Here is a 25,079-nt window from a genome sequence, read left to right as displayed (position 1 = left end):
ATTCATCGCTGTCTAGTATTCCATAAGACAAATGCAACTCTGGTCTATTATTAGTGGACATTTGTGATTGTTTGCAGCTCAAGGCTCTTGCAAAGACTGCTGTTGTGAGCAGGTGCTCAGGTCCCCCTTGCCATGCCCTTTGCCAGGAGAAGCTGACACATCCCACTAGTACTTCTGTCAGCAGCAAACGAGTTCAGTTGACTCTTCTTCAACTAAAAGCTTCATCATATTAACGACTGGAATACTTTCAGTTGGAGGCTTACATCCTCCCCCTGGTGGTGGGCTCACCCATGGATCACAGCTGCCACATTCATACAGGCTGTTGTAAGGACTCCAGGCATGCTTATGAGATGAAAGGAACATAACCCTAGTACTAATGTGGTACTAATACTCACATCCTAATTGGCCTGCTTCATAAACTGAATTCTCATAGGGAGGTGTTTGAAATTCACCCCAACTACTACCTCCACAGGCCCCCCTCCAGCTGTGGCCTGTTTGTCGGATGGTAGATCAGACTCAGCTCAGTGATTCTTTCCTTAGGGAAGATTTCAGGAGCAAACAGAGTCGTGGTGGCCATGTTCCGAGCAGAGACCTGGTTCCGGGCCCAACGGTACCTGTCTGCCACTGTACAGAGGAATAGCTGCTGGAGAAACCCGAAGGGCTGCCTGGCTGATCGTGTGGCCGTGGTCACAGGCTCCACCAGTGGGTGAGTGCCCTGATTTCCATTTGACTCTGACATGTAGAAGAACTTTTACAAGTGGCCCAGGAACAAGGAGGCCACCTGGCCTCCAGGAGAGAAAGCACAATGGAGCTTGATGCTGAGGTTGACTTGTCTTCCTTTGCAGGATCGGCCTGGCTGTGGCCCGACGTCTGGCCCAGGACGGGGCCCACGTGGTGGTCAGCAGCCGGAAGCAGCAGAATGTGGACCGCACTGTGGCCATGTTGCAGGGTGAGGGGCTGAGCGTGTCCGGCACCGTGTGCCATGTGGGGAAGGCCGAGGACCGTGAGAGACTGGTGGCAAAGGTGAGTGGGAGAAATAGCACCCAGGGCCACACACACTATATTTATCTTTCGTGGCACAGTCCCAGGAGGGTCAGGGACTGGCTGCGGGCCACCTCCCCAGGTCATGCTTACTCCTTGTCTTACTGAGCAGAATTGCTCCCCTGCCAGGTGGCCAGGTGTATCCATGTCTGTCCACCACAGACCCTGCATTCAGAGTTTGCTTCTGCCACACCTTGTCACCCACTGCTTCTGGCCCAGAAGTAACCTGTAAACTTGGCCTCCCCCTTGCACCTGGGGTGTTCTGCAGGGATTTTGGGAGGAACTGAGCCACTCCAATGTCTCTGATCTTTCTGTCATCCCTTCCCCAGGCTTTGGAGCACTGTGGGGCTGTAGACTTCCTGGTGTGCACTGCAGGGGTCAACCCCCTGGTAGGGAGCACTCTGGAAAGCAGTGAGCAGGTGTGGGACAAGGTAAGGCCTAGGGAGTGGCTAAGGGTGTGAAATGTCCTCTGAGCTGAGCCCTCTTCCCCACCCTGCCCAGAGACAGCCAGGACACAAGACACAAGACAGCCACTCCCCTCAGCACTCCTTCCCCTTTCTGTCCCTCCAGCTGCTTCCTGTTGTGGGGTTTCTCCTTTTTTCTCTCCCTCCTTCCTTCCTTCCCTCCCTCCCTCCTTCCCTCCCCTTCCCTCCCCTCCCTCCCTCCCTCCCTCCCTCTCTCCCTTCCTTCCTTCCTTCCTTCCTTCCTTCCTTCCTTCCTTCCTTCCTTCCTTCCTTCCTTCCTTCCTTCCTTCCTTCCTTCCTTCCTTCCTTCCTTCCTTCCTTCCTTCCTTCCTTCCTTCCTTCCTTCCTTCCTTCCTTCCTTCCTTCCATCCAACTGGCACTCTATTCTAGCATCAGCTTGGCCAGATCCTTTCCTTGACTGTTCCTTTTTTCTGGGGCTAGAGAGATAGGCCAGGAGACAAGGTAGTTGTCCTGCCCACCACTGAGGCAACTGAGAGACAGTTCAAGTCCCTGGCACTGCATATGGTTCTCAGAGCATTACAGTGATCACTGCTAAGCACAGAGCCAGGACTAGCCCCTGAGGACTGCAAGGTGTGGTGTTCAAAAACAAGACAGTTTCTCTCTTCCTTCTGTCCTGTCACTAGACCCACAACCGAGTCCCCAGACAGCCTCTGTCTAGCCTAGGTATTAGGAACAGGCAACATCAAAATGGGATCCTAACTCCAAGAACAACCCTTCTCTGCTGTGTATTCCTCTTTGTGTTGGCAGAGGAAAGCTCAAAGACAAGCCTGCAAGAAACCCGAGTATGCAGAAGTGTTCACATGGGGCATTCTTTGTGAGCCAATAATAGAATAATGCTCAGTCCTTATTTACTGTGCTTATTTACTTATTTACCTTATTTACTATGGGGATGGTAACCTTAGTCTTCTTGCTTTTCTGCACTACTTTCTGAGTCTCCATTCTTCACATATAACACCTATGTGATTTGTTTGAGCCAATTGCATTGTGGGTATGTCTTTAATTTTTTCAGACAAGACAAGAGAACAAACATATTAACAGAAAGACAGAGGAATTCTCAAAGAATCTTCAAGCTCCCACATATGCTTTCTTTCCACCTGTTCTCCTCTGATCTTTTCCTGATGGCCTCTGTATCACTCCTCTCTGCTCAACCAGAGTGTAGTCTACCTTCTGTAGAAGGCCCAAGTTTTTCCTTGAACCCTGAGCAGTTCATGTCACTGGGCATTACTCTCAGGCCTGCCCCCCTCCCCTTAGTTTCTCTGTTATCCATTAGCAATTTGATGCACCTGGACTTTGGCATTTACACAACCTGCTTTTGTCACACAAATGGTGGAAATCTTCGTGTCTTGCAAGACTAGGTCCTGGGAAGGCTATGTCTCAACCTTCGTTTGCTCTGATTCCAGATTCTGGACATCAATGTGAAGTCCCCGGCTCTGCTGTTGAGCTTGCTGCTGCCCCATATGGAGAAGAGGGGGTAGGACTGACTGCAGGGCAGGAGTTAGGACTGGTGGCATTTGGAGAGACTGAGGCATAGGAATGGTGTCTGGAGAGATAGGGATGTTGCTGGGAGGTTTGGAGGACAGAAGGGTCTTCCTGAGGTCCCCTTCTTCTGTTTGTCTTTGTGCAGCTGTTTCCTAGAGCAGTGGTTTTGGGGAAGAGGTGATGTTTCCAGTTCCCTGCTGGTCTGGGAATGCTGTCCCACAGTTTGTGGCCAATAGCTTGCAGTAGGGTTTGCCCCATTTCTGACCACAAAGGGAAGTCCTTCCAAAGCCCTTCCTTGTGCCTAGCTTTTAGTTTTTGTTCCATATTCTACATGTCCCAGGGGCAGAGTGCTTATGTTAGGATCTTGCTCTAGACATTTCCTAATGAATTGGGCAAAAGGAAAGTTCCTTGCTGTTGTGCTGTCTTCTTAGTGTAGGATCCTTTGTTCCAAGCCCATTCTGCCTGGCTTCTGGGGAGAGGCAGTAGAGAAAGTGATTTCAAGCATGGAGACTGGAGTTAGAGAGGGTGGGGATTCCAACTCGGCCACTTAGTGATGATATTATTGAGCCTCTCTGAGCCTTGGCTATGGAAGTGGGGTTGACAGCAGTGACTGTCCTCCTGCGGTGGGGACTGTGTTGCTCAATGGCTGCTCAGTACTCAGCTATTGGCCCCCTATTTCCCCTGGACACTGTCTTCTTAGGAGTGGAGTCGTCATCCTGGTGTCTTCCATTTCAGCCTACACACCAATAGTGGTGAGTGGTAGCACCATGTGCTCTTGGTTGGGAACAGGTAAGGTGAAGGGCTCTGGTATTCCCACAGACTCAGTGCCTGGAACAGAGTCCCCCAATGCTTATGCCCCCAATGCTTACTTTTGTTGCCTTGAGCTGAGCCCAGGCCTGGGTGACCTAGATCTTGCATTTGCTCCCAGACTAGGCTGGGGGAGTGTGTCTAGGCTTTGAGCATGACACAGGTATGAAGATCTACAGGTGACTTGTCTCTCACTCCCATGTCCTTTAACCCCCTTCCAGGATCTGGGTGTCTACAACATCAGCAAAACAGCTCTGCTGGGTCTCACCAGGACACTGGCGCTGGAACTGTCCCCAAAACACATTCGGGTGAACTGCCTGGTTCCAGGCATGATCAATACTGAGTTCAGCAAAGCGGTGAGGGCAGGGCATGCCTCCTAAGTCCTTGTTGGGCTCCAAGAAAAGGTTCTTTAATGATGTGGGAGTTTGGGATGCTTCATAGTGGCATCCTGACAGCAGACATGCTCCCTGTCCTCTGAACATAGTCTGCCCTAGTCCATCCAGTTAGCTTTGGAAAGGGTGATCATGTTATTGGAGTCCCACGTGCCTGAACCCCTTGGCCTCTCTCATTGAACCACCTCCCATCTTGCTCTAATAGAAGCAACTACTCATTACTTCTATTTATTTATGTTTTGGGGGGAGGGCAAACCCATTAGTGCTTCTGGGCTTACTTTAGGCTCTGAGATCAGGTATTATGGAACTTGGGCTCAGAGAACTATAGGGAGTTGCCAGGGATCAAACCCGTGTTGACCTCACCCATTGTACTATCTCTCTGGCCCTAATTGCTTCCTTTTGTTCCAGTTCCAAGGGTATGAGGATTCTGCCTGGGACCAGCTCAAGAAAACCAACAAGATCCAGAGGCAAGAGGAAATTGACACTAGGCAATCTGCATATGTGGAGGGAGGAGTGGCTACATCAGTCTCAAGATAGATTCTGTTTGCTGGCCATTTCTTGTGTTCTAGTCTGGGGTCCACACAGCTCTGGAGTGAGCAGTCCTTCAGGGTTGAATCCATCCTGGGCTCCCTCCTGTGGCATTGCTTTGAATCTTCTCTGACTGGTTCTTTCCAGAAGCAGAACTAGAGCCTGACTCATGGCTGTTGCCTTCCTTTCTCTCCCCTGCAGGATCGGGCAGCCTGAAGACTGTGCAGGCATCGCGTCGTTTTTGTGCTCCCCAGAAGCCAGCTACATCACTGGCCAGAACATCGTGGTGGCCGGCTATTCCCCTAACCTCTGAAGAGGCTGGGTTTAGGGTGTGGGCAGGGGTGCAGACCTATGGCTTTTAGCTAGTAGTTTCAGGCTGGCTGGGCTAGATTCTGGGCACAAAGGCCTGGGAAGTGGCTCAAAAGTTGGCTCAGGCTTTGTATTTAGGAGTTTTGTATATGACTGAGTTTGATCCTTGATACCACTTGGTGCCCCAAACTTCCCCTGGAGTAACCTGCAAACACGGTGGTAGGAACCACTGAGCACTGCAGGATTTGCTCTCTTTATTCCCTTGCCCCCTGCACTCCACAAAATCTATGGAAAGAAGGCCAGGGAAATGGCCTAAAGGGTTGTGGTTGGTGGGGATGTAGGTTTGTGCAAGAGCACTTGCTCTGCACGTGTGTATCCCAAGCACTGTGAAAAAATTAAAAAGCCAAAATCAAAGCCAAACTAATATAATGGAAGCATAATATAGAGGTTTACCTTGTATGTGGTTGTTTCCAGCTCAATTTCCGGCACATATGGCACTGTCAGGGCGACCTCAGATACAGAGCTAGGAGTAAAGATCCACCCTCCCAAAAAAGTTGAAGCATATTTGTATGTAGTAGGCCCAGATTTGATTCCAGTACCACATGATCCTCAGCACTGCTGGTAATTCCCTCCCTGCCCCCAAAGATCTGAAGACAGAATTGGAAGCTCAAACCAGGTCATACCAGGCTCATGCCAGGATTGAGGAACAGTCTCATATTTTAGACATTTCATTTTGATTCTAGTTTTGGGGTCACACCTGGAGGTGCTCAAGACTTATTTCTGGCTCTGTGCTAAGAGATCATTCCTGGAGGGCTTGGGGACCATATATGATTTTTGGGATCACATTTGAGTTGCCCTGATGTGCAAGGAAAGCATTCTATCACCTTAAACATTTCTTTCCTAAAATACACTCAATATTCTCAAGCCTGGAGACTCCTGGTAAGGAAGAGTCCAAGGACACTGAAGCTGGAGGTAGCCCATTTTGTTTCCTGCCCTCTGGCTGCCTGAGTTCAATGTCTCATGAAGGTCATGGGAAGTCTATGTTCACAGTAGCTCTGTTGTGTTCTTTGAGGTGGGGCTGTGTAAGGACAGAGGAAATGGTAAAGATGAAGAGTCTGGAACTCCGAAAAGGGCAGCAAAACACACTTGATGAGTCCAGAAAAGCGGGTTGCAGCCTGGTATGGGGTACAAAACTCCAACAGTCAAGGATTTCTTCCTCAGACCGAGATCAGGAGGCTTGTAGTTGTGGCTGAAGGAGATGATTTTGCGTATGTGAAGGGATTTCTGAAAATTAAATGTTAAGGATTAGGAAGAGAGAGGGAAGGATAAGGAAGATTAAATTGGGGAAGATAAAGTTAGGAAAAAAGAACTATATACAAAATATGCAAAACAGACAGACACAGAACAAGACATACACATACAGACTTCACAAAAAATATGGCCATAACACTCACTCATACTTACCAAAAAATATTTGTTGGAAAGGATCCAAAATAGAGCAAAAGAAAAAAAAATTCAGCTGAATCAACAAAAAGCGCTATAAAATGTAAATCCGGCAAGCTGTTTAGATGAATCATTTTAAATTCAAAAAAAATTTTTTTATGGCAGAGCAGAGCAGATCTGAAAGAGAATTTCATGCACAATACAAACATGGGAAAGTCTACTGTAAGTATATAACAGTATATATACAAAGTTATTGTATATCAGTAACTCTGTGATAGTCAATCATAGGTGAGCAGCACTGTGAGGAGAGTAAATCTTAAAAGTATTGTTATGTCAGCATTATGAATTCATTTCAGTCTTTTTTTTTGGGGGGGGGTTTTGGGTTTTTGGGCCACACCTGGCATTGCTCAGGGGTTACTCCTGGCTGTCTGCTCAGAAATAGCTCCTGGCAGGCACGGGGGACCATATGGGACACCGGAATTCGAACCAACCACCTTTGGTCCTGGATCGGCTGCTTGCAAGGCAAACGCCGCTGTGCTATCTCTCTGGGTCCAAATTCATTTCAGTCTTAAAACCTAAATTGAGAGAAATAAAGCAATGATGTTAAAATAAAAAGAGTGAGAGTCGTTAAATGAGTATACCTATAAAAGTAAACAACATTAATATGATGAGAAATTTTTCTTGCAGGTGAACTTTGAGTAAATTAAATTATAAGATTTTATGATTAACTGTGACCTAGAGCAATAATGAAATTAAGACATAAATCTACCATGCAAGGAAACACATTGAGGTTCAACCATTTTCAATCCTAGTCATTGATAATACCTGTGGAAAGAATCATAGAGCATTAATAGCAACCGATAAGGAAGTGAAATGATTATCTGGTATTCACTGTAGATCTCTAAGAAGTATAAAACAGGATATATGCTGTTGTGGATTTCACCAATGTATTAGAAACTTTTTTGATCTCTTTGTCATCGAAATTGATTGTTATTGTCTTGCAGCAATTTTACAGTATGAAATACAGTGTCCATAGTGCACTTTACCATAATGGTTTGACACTGATGATAAGTTGTATATCTTTGTTTTTTTTTTGTTTTTGTTTTTTTTGGGTCACACCCGGCAGTGCTCAGGGGTTATTCCTGGCTCCAGGCTCAGAAATTGCTCCTTTCAGGCACGGGGGACCATATGGGACGCTGGGATTCGAACCGATGACCTCCTGCATGAAAGGCAAACGCTTTACCTCCATGCTATCTCTCCGGCCCCCCTTTTTTTTTTGGTTTTTGGGCCACACCCTGCGGTGCTCAGGGGTTACTCCTGGCTGTCTGCTCAGAAATAGCTCCTGGCAGGCACGGGGGACCATATGGGACACCAGGATTCGAACCAACCACCTTTAGTCCTGGATCGGCTGCTTGCAAGGCAAACACCACTGTGCTATCTCTCCGGGCCCTCCAAGTTGTATTTCTTAATCTTGCTTTTATTCTCTGAAGTGAATTCTATTACATTGAGGTCTTCTAAAGGAAAATCCACATAAGTGTGCAATTTTTTTTATTTGCCTCAAAAAAAAGTTTCAAGTGTATTATTAATACTGGTGTCAGTTTCCATAAATATGTTTTCTTTGAAAAATCTCTTCTAGTGTTGAAACTGTTGCACTGAATTTTGTTGTCATCCCTTAACTCTTCTTCTTTAAAAAATTCAGAGAGGCATTCCTGTAATGTACATTTATCTGTAGATGTGACAGCCAGAGGCAAATGAACAAATGTCTCATAAACCTCAGACTTTTGGTGGCATGTGACACACTGTAGTATAGATTTGAATTGTCCTTGAAAGAGATCATAAATAATAGATTTATGAGCCTTTTGGTGTTCTGGACTAAATTGTTCAAAATTTTCATTTTCCATAAGATGTATAGTTTTATCTGTCATTAGATTTACAGTAAGCAAATCCTGATGTAGTCCCTCTATTAGAAACATCAGTAGTTCGTGTTGATCCTGCTGATTTGTGTCCAGCAAACTGGTCATTAAGTAAACCAATTGTTACTTTAAAGCTTTCAGGGTTAATATATCTATGAAATCTATTTCCCATGGTTTTGATGAGCTGACCAAATTCTTCGGCTAACTTACCTTCATGCCCCATTGGATTTTTTTTGTTAATATTCTTTTTATAATGATCTTGATGAAAATACTAATTCAACCTATATTCATTGCAGCACTATTTACCATAGCAAGACTCTGGAAACAGCCAAGATACCCTTCAACAGATGAATGGCTAAAGAAACTGTGGTACATATACACAATGGAATATTATGCAGCTGTCAGGAGAGATGAAGTCATGAAATTTTCCTATACATGGATGTACATGAAATCTATTATGCTGAGTGAAATAAGTTAGAGAGAGAGAGAGAGAGAGAAAGACACAGAATGGTCTCACTCATCTTTGGGTTTTAAGAAAAATGAAAGGCATTCTTGCAATAACAACTTTTAGACACGAAAGGAAAAGAGCTGGAAGTAACAGCTCACCTCATGAAGCTCACCACAAACAGGGATGAGTTTAGTTAGAGAAATAACTACGTTTTGAACTATCCTAATAATGAGAATGTATGAGGAAAATAGAAAGCCTGTCTAGAGTACAGGTGGGGGTTGGGTGGGGAGGAGGGAGATTTGGGACATTGGTGATGGGAATGCTGCACTGGTGATGGGTTGGTGTTCTTTACTTGACTGAAACCCAAACACAATCATGTATGTAATAAAGTTGTTTAAATAAAAAGAAAAGAATTAAAAAATACTGAGTCAAGGCTGAAATATTATACAGGCATTGCAATATTGAGTTCATGTAGCAAGATTTTCCTATATTTTGGAGCCCAGTTAAGACAGGTTCCTGTCTTTCCTTTTACATCTTGGAGTTTAAGGGTTTACACTACTGTCAGTCTCACTCAATGTATGGTGTGTGACAGCTAAATCCTTGTTCCCTGTTGGAGAGAGTTTCCTGTCAGAGATCAATTTTTCTGTCTTCTGTCTTTACCCAGCTTTTTCACCTAAAAGCTGCCTACGTGCAGTCTTTGCTGTAAGCCCTTGAGCTAACAGGAAAGGTATTTGCAGCTGCTAGATATAATTCACTTTGAAGCCCGGAGAGAAAGCAAACAACCCGGTACCATTCCCAGATATAGGCTACTCCCTTTAACTTCATTCCGGAGTTAATGGCTATGCAACAAAGCTTGCCCCACCATAAACTGCTGAGAGTTCCGGAAAGTGGGCTACAGACCCTACTTTAGGGTCATAGGGCAATTCCTTGAAAGCTGCTGACTTAGGAATGATTGTAAAATTGTCACTGCTTCTCCCTCCCTTCTGGAAGACGATTTACTGCCTTTGCCTCATGGCTTTCGCGCCAAAATGTATGATTGACACCGTATTTTGCCTGCCCCCTTCTCCTTCTCTATATAAGAGATATTGGAGCCTAATAAAGGTACCTTAGACCGGTTTTATCGCCTGAGGTCATTATTACTAACCTCTCTTAGATTTTTTACAGGTGTGGTTGTCCTTCTAACCCAGCTAAATAAAGGTGTGGTCGTCCGAGAGCCTCTCAGCCGATTCCCGCTGGCCGGGCCCCTCCGGGGGGCTTGCAGGACCCCGCAGTTCCCTACCCCGGAAACCTCAGCAATATTACTCTTGTTAGTGTTTTGAGTATTTTGTATTTGATCTGAAGGGGAGTTTATAGTCAGAACCTGATCATTTGTGCCAGCCCGATTTCTAACAAGGCATAATGGAACCCAAAATTTCTTGGGAGGGTTGTCATTTGTAAAAACATAGGCATAACCCCTTCCTTTCAGGAGAAGATATCCAGCTATCCTTTTTTCATCCTCCTTGATCCAAATAGGTTTATGGGTTATTTCTTGTCTCTGAATATCTTCTTTACAATGTCTTTCTGCTGCAGTGTAACTTTCCCCTTGGGATATGTTTAAGTAATTTACTGTGATAAGAGTCAAAGATAGCAAATCCGTTGATGGTAAGCCTCTTTTTCTATTTTTTTGTAATTGAGTTTTTAAGGTTCTGTGAGTCCTTTCTACAATGGCCTGTCCCCTACAATTGTAAGGAATTCCCTTCAGATATCTTATCTACCATTCTTTACAAAAAATTCAAAAGTTTTGCTAACATAGGCTGGCCCATTATCAGTTTTTATAGAATATGGAATACCCATCACAGAAAAAAACATTGTAAAAGAAAACTACAAACTGCTTTAGACTTTTTTTTTTTTTTTTTGGTTTTTGGGCCACACCCGGTGACGCTCAGGGGTTACTCCTGGCTATGCGCTCAGAAGTCGCTCCTGGCTTGGGGGACCATATGGGACGCCGGGGGATCGAACCGCGGTCCGTCTCCTAGGCTAGCGCAGGTAAGGCAGGCACCTTACCTCGAGCGCCACCGCCCGGCCCCCTGCTTTAGACTTTTAAGAAGACATAGGAATTGCCACATAAACCAAGAATAAGTGTTCACCATAATATGAAGATAAGGTTTTCTTGGAAATAAATCTGTTTGAGTTATTTCCATTTGCCAAAGTTTGTTAGACTGTAAGCCTTTTGGGTTTGCTCCTGCTATGTGAGTCTTTTTTGTTAATGGTGCACATATGTTACAGTTTTCTACAATTTCTCTAGCTTGCCTCCATGGAATTTGGTAATTCACATGTAAATGACATGCATTTGTGTGTAGAGCTAAATGTTCCTCTCCAGGTGATTTAAATATAGGCATTGCTAACAAGTCAGCAGTTTTATTTTCTTGAGCCATCGGTTCCGGAAGATCTGAGTGGGCTCTAATATGCATGATGAACATGGGTTCAGTTCATTTTTAAAGAAGCTGCTATAGTCGTTTAAGTTAATTCTGTATGATTGGGTTATTAGCATTAAGGGAGGCAGTGCCTATTACATGACATAAATTTACCACATACAAAGAATTAGAAACGATATTCATGCTTCAGATACATTTTTTTTTTTTTTTGGTTTTTGGGCCACACCTGGCGTTGCTCAGTGGTTATTTCTGGCTGTCTGCCCAGAAATAGCTCCTGGCAGGCACGGGGGACCATATGGGACACCGGGATTCGAACCAACCACCTTTGGTCCTGGATCGGCTGCTTGCAAGACAAACGCTGCTGTGCTATCTCTCCGGGCCCCAGATACATTTTCTAATAGGTAAATTAACTTTGCTAATTCAACTTTCTGTACAGATTTATATTTGGTATCTATGGTCATATTAATGTTGTCTCTGGTTATTCTTCCCTTTCCATTTTGAGATCCATCGATGTAAAAAACCTTGGTATTGGGAATAGGGGAATCCCAAACAATTGAAGAAATAACAAACTGAGTTTTCTTTAAAAAGTCCCAAGTTTTTCCTGCTGGATAATGGGAGGATATTTCTCTTGTGAATTCTGAGAGGGCCCTTTGTAGAAATTTATTAAGAGGCAATATTGACTCAATTTCTTTTTTTGGTATTGGCAAAACTATTACATCTGGGTCAAAACCTAGTAAAAATATAGATCTGATTCCTGCCTTGATAATAGTCTCTGAAATCAGTTGCAAGTAGGGGACAACTGATCAAGGCTGTTTGTTATGTAAATACACCCATTCCAAAGGTCCTGCCTGTTTCATCAAGGCCCCCGTGGGGGTTTCTATAGTAGGGAAGATGAACAGAAATACCTTTTCTCCCAGGATGAATTTTAAGAGAAACGATTTTTGTAATCTGCTCAAGATATCCAATTCATTTTTGGCAGCTGTTGTTAAGTTTCTCAGGCTATCTAAAGCAGGGTCACCCTCCAAAGTTTTAAACAGATTAAACAACTCTGCATTCGAGATTCCTAGTGCAGGGTGGAGCCAATTTATGTCACCTAAAAGTCTCTGAAAATCTTTAAGTCTTCTGAGGTTTTCTTTTTTAATAGAATTTTTTTGTGGACTATTGACGTTTGGTCCAAAATAAAACCCAAATATTGATACGGTGTCATTGTCTGTATTTTTTCTAAAGCTATTTTCATTCCTGATGTTTGTAAACAGTCAATAACATAAGAGTATAAGTCTTGTAAATTTGGCTCATTGTTCATTGTGAGGAAGATATCATCTGTATAATGAAATATCATGGCTTGAGGAAAATTTTCACGAGCAGGGCTCAAAACCTTATCTTCAAAAAACTGGCACATTGTTGGGGAATTCAGCATGCCTTGTGGGAGAACAGTCCATTGGAAACGTCTGCAGGGATGGGTATTATTGAGAAGGAACTGAGAATGCAAAACATTTTTTATCATCTGGGTGAATAGAAATATGGTAGAAGCAGTCTTTCAGATCAATTACAATTAGTGGCCTTTCCTTGGAATAACTACAGGTGATGGTAAACCAGTCTGCAATTTGCCCATAGGTATCATGGATAAATTTACAGCTCTAAGATCCATCAAAATTCTCCATTTTCCAGATTTCTTTTTTTATAGTAAATATAGGCGAATTCCATTGAGAAAAAGAAGGTTCAGTATGTCCTAATTTTAGCTGCTCTTCTACTAATTCTGTCAGCACCTTTTTTTTTTTTTTTGTGGTTTTTGGGTCACACCCGGCAGTGCTCAGGGGTTATTTCTGGCTCCAGGCTCAGAAATTGCTCCTGGCAGGCACAGGGGACCATATGGGGTGCCGGGATTTGAACCGATGACCTCCTGCATGAAAGGCAAACGCCTTACCTCCATGCTATCTCTCCGGCCCCTGTCAGCACCTTTAATTTATTAGTTTTAAGGGGCCACTGATCTGTCCAAATTGGTTTGTCAGATTTCCATTTTATTTTTATTGGTGCTGGGGTTTTAATGGTAGTGGCCCCTACTAAAATTTTTGGGTTTTTAAATCAAGAGAAGTTTTGGGCTCTTCTGGAGCTAATGGGATGTGGAATTCTACTTTCTACTGTTTGAGTAGGTCATGGCCCCACAGCAATGGTGAAAATGGGCCCACATGAGGTCTGATTATTGCTTTTTGATTTTCTGGGCCGTAAAATACCATAGTCCTTGTACTCAATAGACAGGAGCTCAGGCCTCCTTCTCCTTCTTATGAACACGAGATTTCCCAGAGAGGCCAATTTTCTGGCCATTCTTTATCAGAAATTATGGTAACCTGAGCACCCATATCTATCATGTCGTCAAAGGGTTGCCCTTCCAAGTGAAGTTTGATCATTGGGTGTTTATCTTTAAATTTAGAAATCAAAGCTATGAGTGGGTTTTGAGCAGCACCCGATCTGTGCTTCCAAAACCTCCAATTCTTTTCTTATCTAAGTTCCCACATTAGACATAAGGCACTCTCACAATCTGGTCAATTGCTTCCCCTTTCTTAAAGGTCCATGTAACTGGTACGGTAATAACTACAATGATTTCTCCTATTGAATCTGAGTCAATGACACCAGTGGTTATTGATACACCCTTTATGTTGAGGGAACTTCTGCCAAGAATCAAACCCATAGTATCTGGGGGTGGTGGGCCCACAATGCCAGTTTCTAACATGTAAGGGTATGCTCCTGGGTAAATTGTAATGTCCTCTGGGCATAATATGTCTAATCCGACACTCCCTGATGTAACGTGAATTAATTCCCTAGTCATGATGAATTTCCTTGGGCTGGGCTGGGAAGAATTATTGTCTGTGAACTTTGCCCCTGATTTGGAAGGGCCTGGGGGGAGGCCCTGTGGGCGTTTCCCTGCATCTTGTATGTGTGTCCTTGAGGAGCTGAATTTAAAAGAAGATGGCTATTTCTTTTGATATGCCCCTGTTTTCCACAATGGTAGCAGACGATTTGCCTCCTGGGGATTGTGTTGAAACCTCTCCTCAGATTACTATCAATGAGGTTTCTGGATCTACTAACTTTTGCCCAATTACAGCCTTTTCTGTGTTTTGAGCAAAACCCTGGTTTACGGAAAGTGCTTTGTCCCCGAGGGGAGTAAGGCATAGTTCCCTTGATAACTGGAAGGGTTGTACTGAGTCTAAGTGGGGTGGGTGTTGGGGTTCCCCTTGACATTCCCACAAGCATAAAGGAAATCATTCACATCTGCCTTTTCATTTAATGTATTCAATACTAATCTACAGGCCGAATTTGCATTATAATAAGTCAAAGATTTTACTAGAAAGTTTCTCACCTCCTCATCTTCGATTTGTAACTTCAGCTCATCTTTAAGCATACCCAGAAACTCTACAAATGGCTCATAAGGACCTTGGGTAATTTTTAAAAAGTTTCCTATACCAATGCTGTTACAATCATTTTTTTCCCCATGAAGACAATGCAATATTCCTAATTAAATTTAAGATTTCTTTAGGTAAAGCTGCTTGTGTCTGAATATTTGCAAATTGATTTTCTGCCATCAATAATTCATACAATAGAGTAACCCCTGCCACTTGTTTTTTCATACCATCCAGGCTATATAATTTGGCTTTTACACCTTCTGAATAGAACACTTCCCATTCAGTTCACTGTTTAGATGACAGACATATATCAGTGATTGTTTTAAAATCATACAAAGTGTAAGATGAGTTATGACTCCAAAGTTTTAGTAACTCCACACTGTATGGTGATGTTGTGCCATACTCTTTACATACTTTTCTTTTTTTTTTTTCTTTCTTTCTTTTTTCTTTTTTTTTTTTTTTTGGATTTTGGGCCACACCTGGCAGTGCTCAGGGGTTACTCCTGGCTGTCTGCTCAGAAATAGCTCCTGGCAGGCACGGGGGACCATATGGGACACCGGGATTCGAACCAACCACCTTTGGTCCTGGATCGGCTGCTTGCAAGGCAAACGCTTCTGTGCTATCTCTCCGGGCCCTACATGCTTTTCTAAACCGATTTAATTCTTCCATCTGAAGGGTACATAGTTAGAAACATTTACCCCATGTAAAGGGGATGAAGCCGGATTAGCAAAATTACTCTGAATAGAGCTCTGAGGCCGTGCGTGTGGTTCATCATCTGAATCTGCACTATTGTGCGATTCAATTTTGTGAATAGAATCAGGCCTCACTCGTGGAGTTAGCACCAGAGGTTGATCATTGTCTGACTCACTACTGTCATGTGATTCAGTAGAATCAGGCTTCCCTTGTGGAGATAACACTAGAGATTGGTCATTCGTGTTAAGATTTGGATTCAGATTATTATTCCGAGTTGTTTTTCTTCCAGGAATAATGCCTATATTTTTTATGGTGGGGCTGGATTTGTCAACCTGTAACCTTGGTCTGAATTTTCGTCAGAAAGATTTCCTTATTATCCATACTGGTTTTAGCCTCACCATTTCTACACTTTCTATTTCCTAAATACTAGCAAATACCTATGCCCACCAATAACATTAGCCCACACTGAAATTCCACAAACTGTGCAACAAACTATGACGGTTGGAGACAATCCAAATTTCATTTGAAATATAGACCCCAACCATTCAACTGCAGTGGTTTTCCTTAGATCCAAACCAATTGGTTTAAAACAAAATGGAATAATCCACTTGAATAATAGAGAACTAATGCGTATGCAAAAAGGTGGCAGAATCCACAAGACTAACCAAAGAAACCATCTAATGGTCAGCAGAGGAAATTTCCAATGAAGTATTTCACTTACAGTTATTGAGGGTCCAGCTTCAGCCTATTCGAGTGCCATTATGTTGCAATACTGCCCTTGATGGGGTTGACTGATGGAGGGATGGTGGATGAGGCCTTTCTCCTCCAGCTCGGACCACGCATCTGTTAACCTGTTCAGCCGGTGGTTTTGAGGTGAATGTGGCGGGAAGAAAGCTAACAGGCAGTCAGCCTTCTGAAGAAAAAGCTTGTATTCCGTGGAAGAGGCTGAAGCCGAAAGGCCCCAGAATCAGCCCCAGGAAAAAGCCCCTCGCCTTCCACAGACCCTTGCTTTTATACCCCAGAATCAGGTACCACCCAATGGTGGGATCAGGTACCACCCAATGGTGGGAGCAGAATCAGGTACCACCCTAGGGTGGGAGCAGACTCAGGTACTACTCTAGAGTGGGAGCAGAATGCCAGGTCACATCCTAGGGTAGGGCACAATCACTGATCAGGATAGGGTTAGTAACATAATAACCCCATTGAAATGTTTACATATACAATAGGTTTGACCTGCAAAAGTGCTTAGAACAAAATAATTGCTACATAAATAGTACTTATCATGATCAGTTGTGGCTTACATTCTAATAGCAAAGTAATACATAAACAAGAAAAAGTGTGAGGCAGAGAGAGAAAAGTGTACTGAGAAAATAAAGGAGAAGAAGAAGAAAGTGGGAGCCTCTGGGGCCAGGGGCCAGGGACTGTGATAGGAGCTTCTAAGCATAATGAGTTGGAGACTAGATAAAGAAGAGGACAGGATGGTCAGTTTGGGGAACTTTCAACCTAGAATGCTGATGCCAGAGGCAGAATGCTACCCGAGTGGGGATCCTTTAACTGCTCTATCTCTGTCTCCTCTGCTGGAAGAATATTTCTTAGAGAAGTCCCATTACAAAAATATTTATCCTAATAAACTGAGGCCTTCAGATGTGTAAAAGTCTAGCCAAGACAGATAAAGATAGTTGGGAATCTGACCAAAGAATGTTCTTCTCTTTCTAATGATTACTGGTTGTAAGCAATAATGTACATGGAGGACAGTCAGGATCCTCAGTCTATGAGGCTGTGCTAACTCCATGCTGTTTATCTCTTAATTATTTTATTTATTAATTTATTTATTATTTTTGGGGGGGTTTGGGTCACACCCAGCAGTGCTCAGGGGTTACTCCTGGCTTTATGCTCAGAAATTGCTCCTGGCAGGCTCAGGGGACCATATGGAATGCCGAGCTTCGAATCAGTGACCTTCTGCATGCAAGGCAAATGCTCTACCTCCATGCTATCTCTCTGCTCTACCTCCCTTTTTTATTTTATTTCTTTCTCTTCTCTTAATCCTTGTTGTTTCTGCTTCAGTCCTACTCACTAGGGCCTGATTCTTGGCAATAAAGTTCTCAGGGCAGACCTGAGCTGCTACATCTGGGAAAGAAAAAGGTTGGAGATGCTGGGGCAGGCTTGTGATTGTGGCGAGTCAACATAGTGGGAATAAAAGACTCCTGTAGCTCCTATAGTACTTTGCAAGTCAAGTAAAGAATTTAAGTTTTGGGGCTGGAGCACTAGCACAGCTGGTAGGGCCTTGTATATAGCTGACCCAGGTTTACACCTTGGTCCCCTGAGCCTGCCAGGAGTAATTTTGAGAGCAGAGCCAGCAGTCACCCCTGAGTGCCACCAGGTGTGCTCAAAAACAAAAATGTAATTTAAATTTTGATTCTGAGTGTATGTGAGCTATTGTAGGGTGTTATGCAGAGGTACTTATGTTTAAGACAAGAAATCTGGATCCAGGGAGATGGCTCCATGGACTGGAGTACAGGTGTCATGTGTGGGAGCCCTAGAACTGAGGTCTGGCACTGTATAGTCCCTCAATCAGCACTGGGAATGACCCCTGAAGGCTGGGTGGGAAGTATTTCCCCAAGTTGTGCTGGGTGAATTTTAGCTGCAGAGTGAGGGAGAATGGCTATGCAGGTCAGTAGTGAAAAGATCAGTTTAGAGACTACTGCAGGGCCAAAGAGATTGTACAGTGGGGAGGATGTTTGACTTGCATGCTGCTGACCCAGGTTCAATATGGTCCACCTGAGCACTGCCAGGAGTGATTGCTGAGAGAGGAGTCAGGAGTAAGCCTTAAAAAAAAGAAAGGAATAAGCCCTGAGTTAGTGAGAGAGAGAGAGCGAGAAAGAGAGAGAGAGCGAGCGAGCGAGAGAGAGAGATAGAGAAGAAAGAGAGGAGAGAGAGAGAGGAGAGAGAGAGAGAGACTACTGCACTTAGAGTAATGAAGGAATGAAGGAGAGGATCCTTGGTTCCGGAGAGACAGTATGGAGGTAAGGTGTTTGCCTTTCATGCAGAAGGACAGTGATTCAAATCCCGGCACCCCATATGGTCCCCTGAGCCTGCCAGGAGCGATTTCTGAGCATAGAGCATGGAGTAACCCCTGAGAGCTGCCGGGTGTGATCCAAGAACCAAAATAAATAAATAAATAAATAAAATAAAAAGGAGAAGATCCTATATGTTCTTTGGAAGTGGGATAAAAGTCCCTGCTGCAGAAGTGAGATGAGGAGAAAAGTCAGAGTGAAAGAGAGAAGGTAGGGCCCGGAGAGATGGCACAGCGGCATTTGCCTTGCAAGCAGCCGATCCAGGACCAAAGGTGGTTGGTTCGAATCTCGGTGTCCCATGTGGTCCCCCGTGCCTGCCAGGAGCTATTTCTGAGCGGACAGCCAGGAGTAACCCCTGAGCACCGCCGGGTGTGGCCCAAAAAAACAAAAACAAAACAAAACAAAAAAAAAAAAAAGAAAGAGAGAAGGTAGAAAGCAATGAAGATAAGAAAGAAAGAGAACATGTTTTCTGAAAATGGGGGATAGGTTTGGTCAATTCTACACAATGTTTAATATATGGAAGAGATTATACCTCCCTATTTATTTATTTATTTATTTATAAGAGTTTTGGGTCATATTGTCACAAAAGTTAACATTTCATCTTTAATTTTTGGTTTTTGTTTTTGGGCTATACCTGGTGGCACTCAGAGACTACTACTAGCTCTGCACTTTGAAATTGAATTGAACCTGGGTTGGCCATGTGCAAGACAAATGCTCTACCTACTGTGCTATTGCTCCAGCCCCCTCATGTTTTTTTTTTTTTCTTTTCTTTTTGATTTTTGGGTAACCCCTGGCAGTGCTCAAGGGTTACTCCTGACTCCATGCTCAGAAATCACTCCTGGCAGGCTCAGGTGACCATATGGGATGCTGGGATTCGAACTAATGACCTTTTTTTTTTTTTTTCGGGCCACACCCGTTTGATGCTCAGGGGTTATTCCTGGCTATGCGCTCAGAAATTGCCCCTGGCTTGGGGGGACCATATAGGAACCTGGGGGATCGAACTGTAGTCCTTTCCTTGGCTAGCGCTTGGCTACCTTACCTCTAGCGCCACCTCGCCGGCCCCTCTAACTAATGACCTTTTGCATGAAAGGCAAACACCTTACCTCCATCTCTATCTCTCTGAACCCCATCCTCATCTCGTTCTTTCTCTTTCTTTCTTCTTTCTTTTCTTTCTTTTCTTTCTTTCTTTTCTTTCTTTCTTTCTTCTCTTTCTCTTTGTTTCTTCTTTTCTTCTTTCTTTCTTTTCTTTCTTTCTTCATTCTTTCCTCTTTCTTTCTTTTTCTTTCTTTCTTTCTTTCTTTGTTTGATTCTTTCATTCTATTTCTCTTTCTTTCTTTCTCTCTCTTTCTTTCTTTCTTCTTTTTCTTTTTCTTTCTCTTTCTTTCTCTCTTTCTTCCTTCTTTCTTTCTTTCTTCTTCTTTCTTTCTTTCTTTCTTTCTTTCTTTCTTTCTTTCCTTCTTTCTTCTTCTTTCTTTCTTTCATTTCTCCTTCCTTCCTTCCTTCTCTCCCTCCCTCCCTCCTCCCTCCCCCTCCTTCCTCCTTCCTTCCTTCCTTCCTTCCTTCCTTCCTTCCTTCCTTCCTTCCTTCCTTCCTTCCTCCTTCCTTCCTTCCTTCCTTCCTCCCTCCCTCCTTCCCTCCTTCCTTCTTCCCTTCCTTATTTCCTTCCTTCCTTTCTTTTCTTCTTCCTTTCATTTTTTGGGGATCATACCTGGGGGTGCTCAGGGGTTACTCTTGGCTCTGTGCTCAGAAACCACTTCTGGCAGACACGGGGGTCCATATGGGATGCTGGGATTCAAACCTCTGTCTTGGATCTGTTTCGTGCAAGGCCCTACTGCTTTGTTATTTCTTTGCCCTCCCCCCATCATTTCTTTTAGCTGAATGATATTCCATTGTGTCCATCTAACACACTTCTTTAGTGATTTGTCATTGCGTCTGGGCTGTCTCCATATCATGGCTAATGTAAGTACTGCTGAGTTCATATAGGGATATGAATATCTTTTTGAGTGAGGATTTTGATAATCCTCAGCAATGTGCCTATGAGTAGAATTGCTGGGTTGTGTGGCTGACTTATTGTTGGTACTGTGAGGAACCTCTATACTGTTTTCCATAGAGGCTGCACTAGTATTGTTGCCACCATCAGAGACTGAGGAATTTTTTCACTGCACCCTCACCAGTGCTTACTGTTTCTGGCTGTTTGACATAAGCCATGCTCATAGAAGTGAAGTGATATTGAGTTCTTTTTTTTTTATTATTTGTTTGTTTTTGAGCCACACCCAGTGACACTCAGGGTTTACTCCTGCCTATTCGCTCAGTAATCGCTCCTGGCTTGGGGAACCAATTTGGATTGAACCAAGGTCCATCCTGGGTCAGCTATGTGGAAGGCAACATTCCTACCACTTGCACTATCACTCCGGCTTTGTATTGCTTTCAATTTTTATTTATTATTTTGGGGGCAGTTATCCATGGACCAGGCAGTACCAGGAATCAAACCCAGGGCTTTCCCCTTGTAAAGCATGTCCTTTAAGCCACCTCCATTTTGCTTCTTTGTTGGATTACTGGTCTCACCCTAGTCTATATTTGTAGTCCACCCTAGGGAGTGGTGGTGATGGGATCTGGTGATGGGATATTGGATTATTCCCTACTTGGTATTTCTCTCCCACTCTAGGGTTGGGCCCGATTCTTGTCAATAAAAGCAGGTTTCTGAGGAAGGCAGAGGCTCTTTTTCTGGCCTTCTTTCACTGAGCTATGTTCCTTCATAGGAACAGAAATCTTGGGTGTTTGGTCTTCTTGCTGGAGTAATAAATTTCCTGTACTCGTTCTTGTACCTTTCACTGTATGGGTTATTTCCTGCATCATCCTTTGCTTCCAGACCCAAATCTCACTAGATCATCATTTTGGAGGATGAGGCTCTGGTTATACTTATTTATTTTTTTCTTACAAAAAACACAAAAAAATTTTGTGCATGGTTTCGTAGACTGCCACTATACCATATAAATTTATTATTTTCAATAGCTTTTAAATGGAGCCTGTAGATCTTTTAAAATATGTATATTATGTTACCTGAACATATTTATAGCTTGACTTCTTTTCCAAATTAAATTCCTTTCATTTACTTTTTGAGGACATTTCTCAATCATTTTTATGAATTTTTAAAGATTTTTATCTTGATGCTAAAACCAAAGACCAAAAAATTGTAAAAGGAGAAACAGAAAGAAGAAATTGGGGCCGAACTGATAGTACAGCAGGCAAGGGCAGCCTTGTACTTGGTCACCCAGATTTGATACCTGTTTCATGCAGTCAACCCAGGTTTGAACCTCATATCCTGATTCCCATTAGGAGTGATTCCTGAATGCAGCTCCAGGAGTAATCTCTGAGCATTGCCAAGCATGGCTTTCAAACAAAGAAAAAGAAAAAAAAAACATAAAAAAAACTACAGAGCAATATCCTTCATGAAAAATATGACACAATTACTTGGTACAGAGATGTGAGCATCTCTGGGTATGGCCCCCAAAACAAAAGAAAAAAAAGTAAATAAAAATCAGTAACTATACTAAGTGGGGTCTTTGTAATGTGATTAAGTTCACAAAGCTGGAACCCTACTATATGTAATGAATGTGCTTCAACCTGTTGATCTTTCTTGTTCATACAGTCATTCCCTATAGGTACTCTTACTGAGATATCTTTTCCCTGGTAAAAAATGTTAATTGCTCCGTTGAATCTTTGTTTATCATAATGTGTTTTTGGTCTCTCTGGTAACACTGTGTGTGGAAGACAATACTGAGCAGAAAAGATGTCTGGAAACAATAGTTTTTTATTTTTTCTATGCTCTTTAAATAATAAATTTTGTGTCCTCAAGTTACCATAATTTATGGGACAAGGCAAAAGCAGTACTAAGAGAAAAATTTAATTAATTAATTAAATTAATCAAAAATTAATTTAAATTAATCTAATATAATTAGCAAGCACACATCAGAAAGAAAGATGAAGGCTATAAAAAGCTTAATGACAAAGTTTATAAAAAATTAGAAAATGATCAACAAAAGAGCCAAACATAGGTAGGCAGTGTAGTATAAAGTAATAAAGTGGCCCTTTGGAAGGAGTTGGATGGTGATGGGATGAATGGAGGGCCTTTTTCTGCCATCCCAGCACCATGTGTCTTCAACCCCCACCATCTGGCGGGTCCACCCGTTCAGGTTGGCGGGCAAAGAGAAAATCCATTCACAGGCAGGCTTCTTCAGGAGATAACATCTTAATTTGCCCTGGCCAATGAGTGTGGCCTATCATAACCATTTATGCTGGATCCTAATTCAGCCCTGCATTCTAACTTGTCTTTTAGCCATCTCTTCTGCACCTTCTCCAACTCCATCCATGCAAATTTTCTTTTGCCCCTGAACCAAACCTTTTGAAACCTCCCAGACCCCTTCCAGAAATGGGAGGATCTTTCTTGTAGGTAAGATTACACAAGAAGAATGGGGGGACGGGGCTACATCTGCCCCCCATTTTTTAAAATATAAACAAAGAGCATAAGTTATCCTTTGTTTTTCTGGTTCCCGCCTATAGCCAAGGACGGGTAATATTTCCATAGCAACAAGGTTTAAAGTGAAAATTAACATATTAGCCTTTTCCAAAAACATAACTTTTCTGCAAAATACACCATACACCTGTAATTTGAAAAATTTTAATGCTTTCTACCAAGCAATATCTTGGAACTTCCTAGTTCCTATACCTCTTAATGCTAATTAAAATCAAGCATTTATTCCTGGAACTTTCATGTTTCTATTACGCCATTTACCCATTTTCCTGAACTTTTATATTTCTATTAATCTTTCCCTATACACAATGCACAAAAGCATATATAAAGAACATACGTTTTGAAAACAGGCTTTTGTTGCCCCATTTGTTGGGTCCCATTTACTCCTTTGTTGATTGTTTGAGTATCTGCAAAGAGCTCCCAGAATGAGAAATTGATTCCCATTCTCTTGTCTTCTTTAGGGGGAAGATCTTGGTAATATTTATCCGCAGCAAATAATCCACACAGACAAGAGGGTTAAGAGGCAAAAGGTTGGTCAAAAAGAGTCCTTTGTCAGCCTGCTGCTAGCTCCAAGACACACCTAGATCCAGCCAGCCAACTCTGGAAAAAGATCTCCAACACCTTGCTCCTAAACTATTTATTCGTCTCTCAACAGCGCCCCCACCTGGAAGGTCAAGGTGGGGCAACAAGCAAAGAAAAATCTTACGGAAACCTTTCCATATACTACAGGCAGAAGGAAATAACAAAGTTTAGAGCAGAAATCAATGAAGTGAAAATTTAAAAACAATCAGAAAGATCTACAAAAGCAAAAGTTGGGTCTTTAAAAAAATAAACAAGAGGGGCCAGGCGGTGGCGCTAAAGGTAAGGTGCCTGCGCTACCTTGGAAGGACCGCGGTTCGATCCCCCCGGTGTCCCATATGGTCCCCCAAGCCAGGAGCAACTTCTGAGCACATAGCCAGGAGTAACCCCTGAGTGTTACCAGGTGTGGCCCAAAAAATTAAAAAAACAAACAAACAAACAAAAAAACAACAAAAAAATAAACAAGAATGATAAACCACTAGTTATACTCACAAAGAAATTGATGGAGAGAATCTTGATAAACTGGATGAGAAATAAAAAGGGGGAGATCACTATAGATACTGCACAGATTCAAGGGGTTATCAGAGACTATGTTATTACATAACATGAGAACCTGGAAGAAATGGATACATTTTTGGACTCTTATAATCTTATAGCAGGGGTCTCAAACTCAATTTACCTGGGGGCCACAGGAGGCAAAGTCGGGGTGAGACAGGGCCGCGTAAGGGATTTCACAAAAAAAAAGTCCTAAAACGTCATTAACAGTTTTTTCTTTTATTTTTTTCATTATTAACAGTTTTAATTATTTCTTCTGAACATGAATAGAACATTGTGTGAAGATCATAAATAGTTCTTCTGAACATGGCATCTTATGCCTATTCCTCGCTGCCAGACACTTGACAGCGCTTCTCACAAATCCGAACCACATTTGGCTTTAGAGAGGAAGCAGTTGAGACCCTCAGTATGGCTTGAAGATGATCATCAAGTCTAGACCTGTACTTTGACTTATTGAAGTTCAATATGAAGAATAACTTCCCACAAATATGTGCTCCCAAAAAGGCACATGGTGCGCTTGAACATTCAGGAAAGCTCAGAGAAGCTGGGGGGGGGGCAATTCTCTCAAAAATTGCCCATGCATGTCTGCTTTTCTACTAATCTCCCTGAACTTGGCTTTGAGATCAGAGTTGCATTGCAGGTCAATGAGCTCCATTTGAAGCACAGGAGGGGCATCTTGCACATCAAAGGAAAAGGGGTCCACAAAAATTTGGAAAGTGGCTCTGTGCTTTTTGAAGTCTGCAAATCTGTGATCAAATTTTTTCTCTAGCTTAAAAATAACATCAACATATTTCTCACCACTGAATGGTATGCCTGCATCCACAAGTTCCTTGCATGTTGGGAAATGGTAAAGGTTTGTCTGAGAGAGCTTGGATTTCCATAACACAAGTTTTGTGGAGAATGCTCTCACGTTGTCATAGGCAGCACTGATAAGCTGTCCCAGGCCTTGTAACATCTGGTTTAGTAATTCAGCTTATGTGTGTTGTCAAC

General features: G+C 42.9%; 1 protein-coding gene across 3 annotated transcripts in view; it reads left to right on the top strand.

Annotated features, from left to right (window-relative positions):
- Window positions 1–25,079, top strand: part of LOC126001132 (dehydrogenase/reductase SDR family member 2, mitochondrial-like) — a 230,772-nt gene that overhangs the window by 5,532 nt on the left and 200,161 nt on the right. For 2 of the 3 annotated variants that reach the window (XM_049768333.1, XM_049768332.1), the window contains exons 2-7: window positions 541–706; window positions 846–1,023; window positions 1,371–1,472; window positions 2,927–2,997; window positions 3,706–3,757; window positions 4,034–4,073. In XM_049768333.1, the coding sequence (XP_049624290.1) occupies window positions 576–706; window positions 846–1,023; window positions 1,371–1,472; window positions 2,927–2,997; window positions 3,706–3,757; window positions 4,034–4,073 (574 nt within the window). In that variant the 5' untranslated portion in view covers window positions 541–575. Of the gene's footprint in view, window positions 1–540; window positions 707–845; window positions 1,024–1,370; window positions 1,473–2,926; window positions 2,998–3,705; window positions 3,758–4,033; window positions 4,169–4,612; window positions 4,672–4,933; window positions 5,451–25,079 lie in introns of those variants that run through there. The other variant, XM_049768331.1, reaches the window with a different exon arrangement.

Source organism: Suncus etruscus, chromosome 2 (genome assembly GCF_024139225.1).
Source record: "Suncus etruscus isolate mSunEtr1 chromosome 2, mSunEtr1.pri.cur, whole genome shotgun sequence".
Lineage (NCBI taxonomy): Eukaryota > Metazoa > Chordata > Mammalia > Eulipotyphla > Soricidae > Suncus > Suncus etruscus.
The sequence above is the reverse complement of the archived record's forward strand: the minus strand, read 5'-3'. Positions and strand labels throughout refer to the sequence as shown.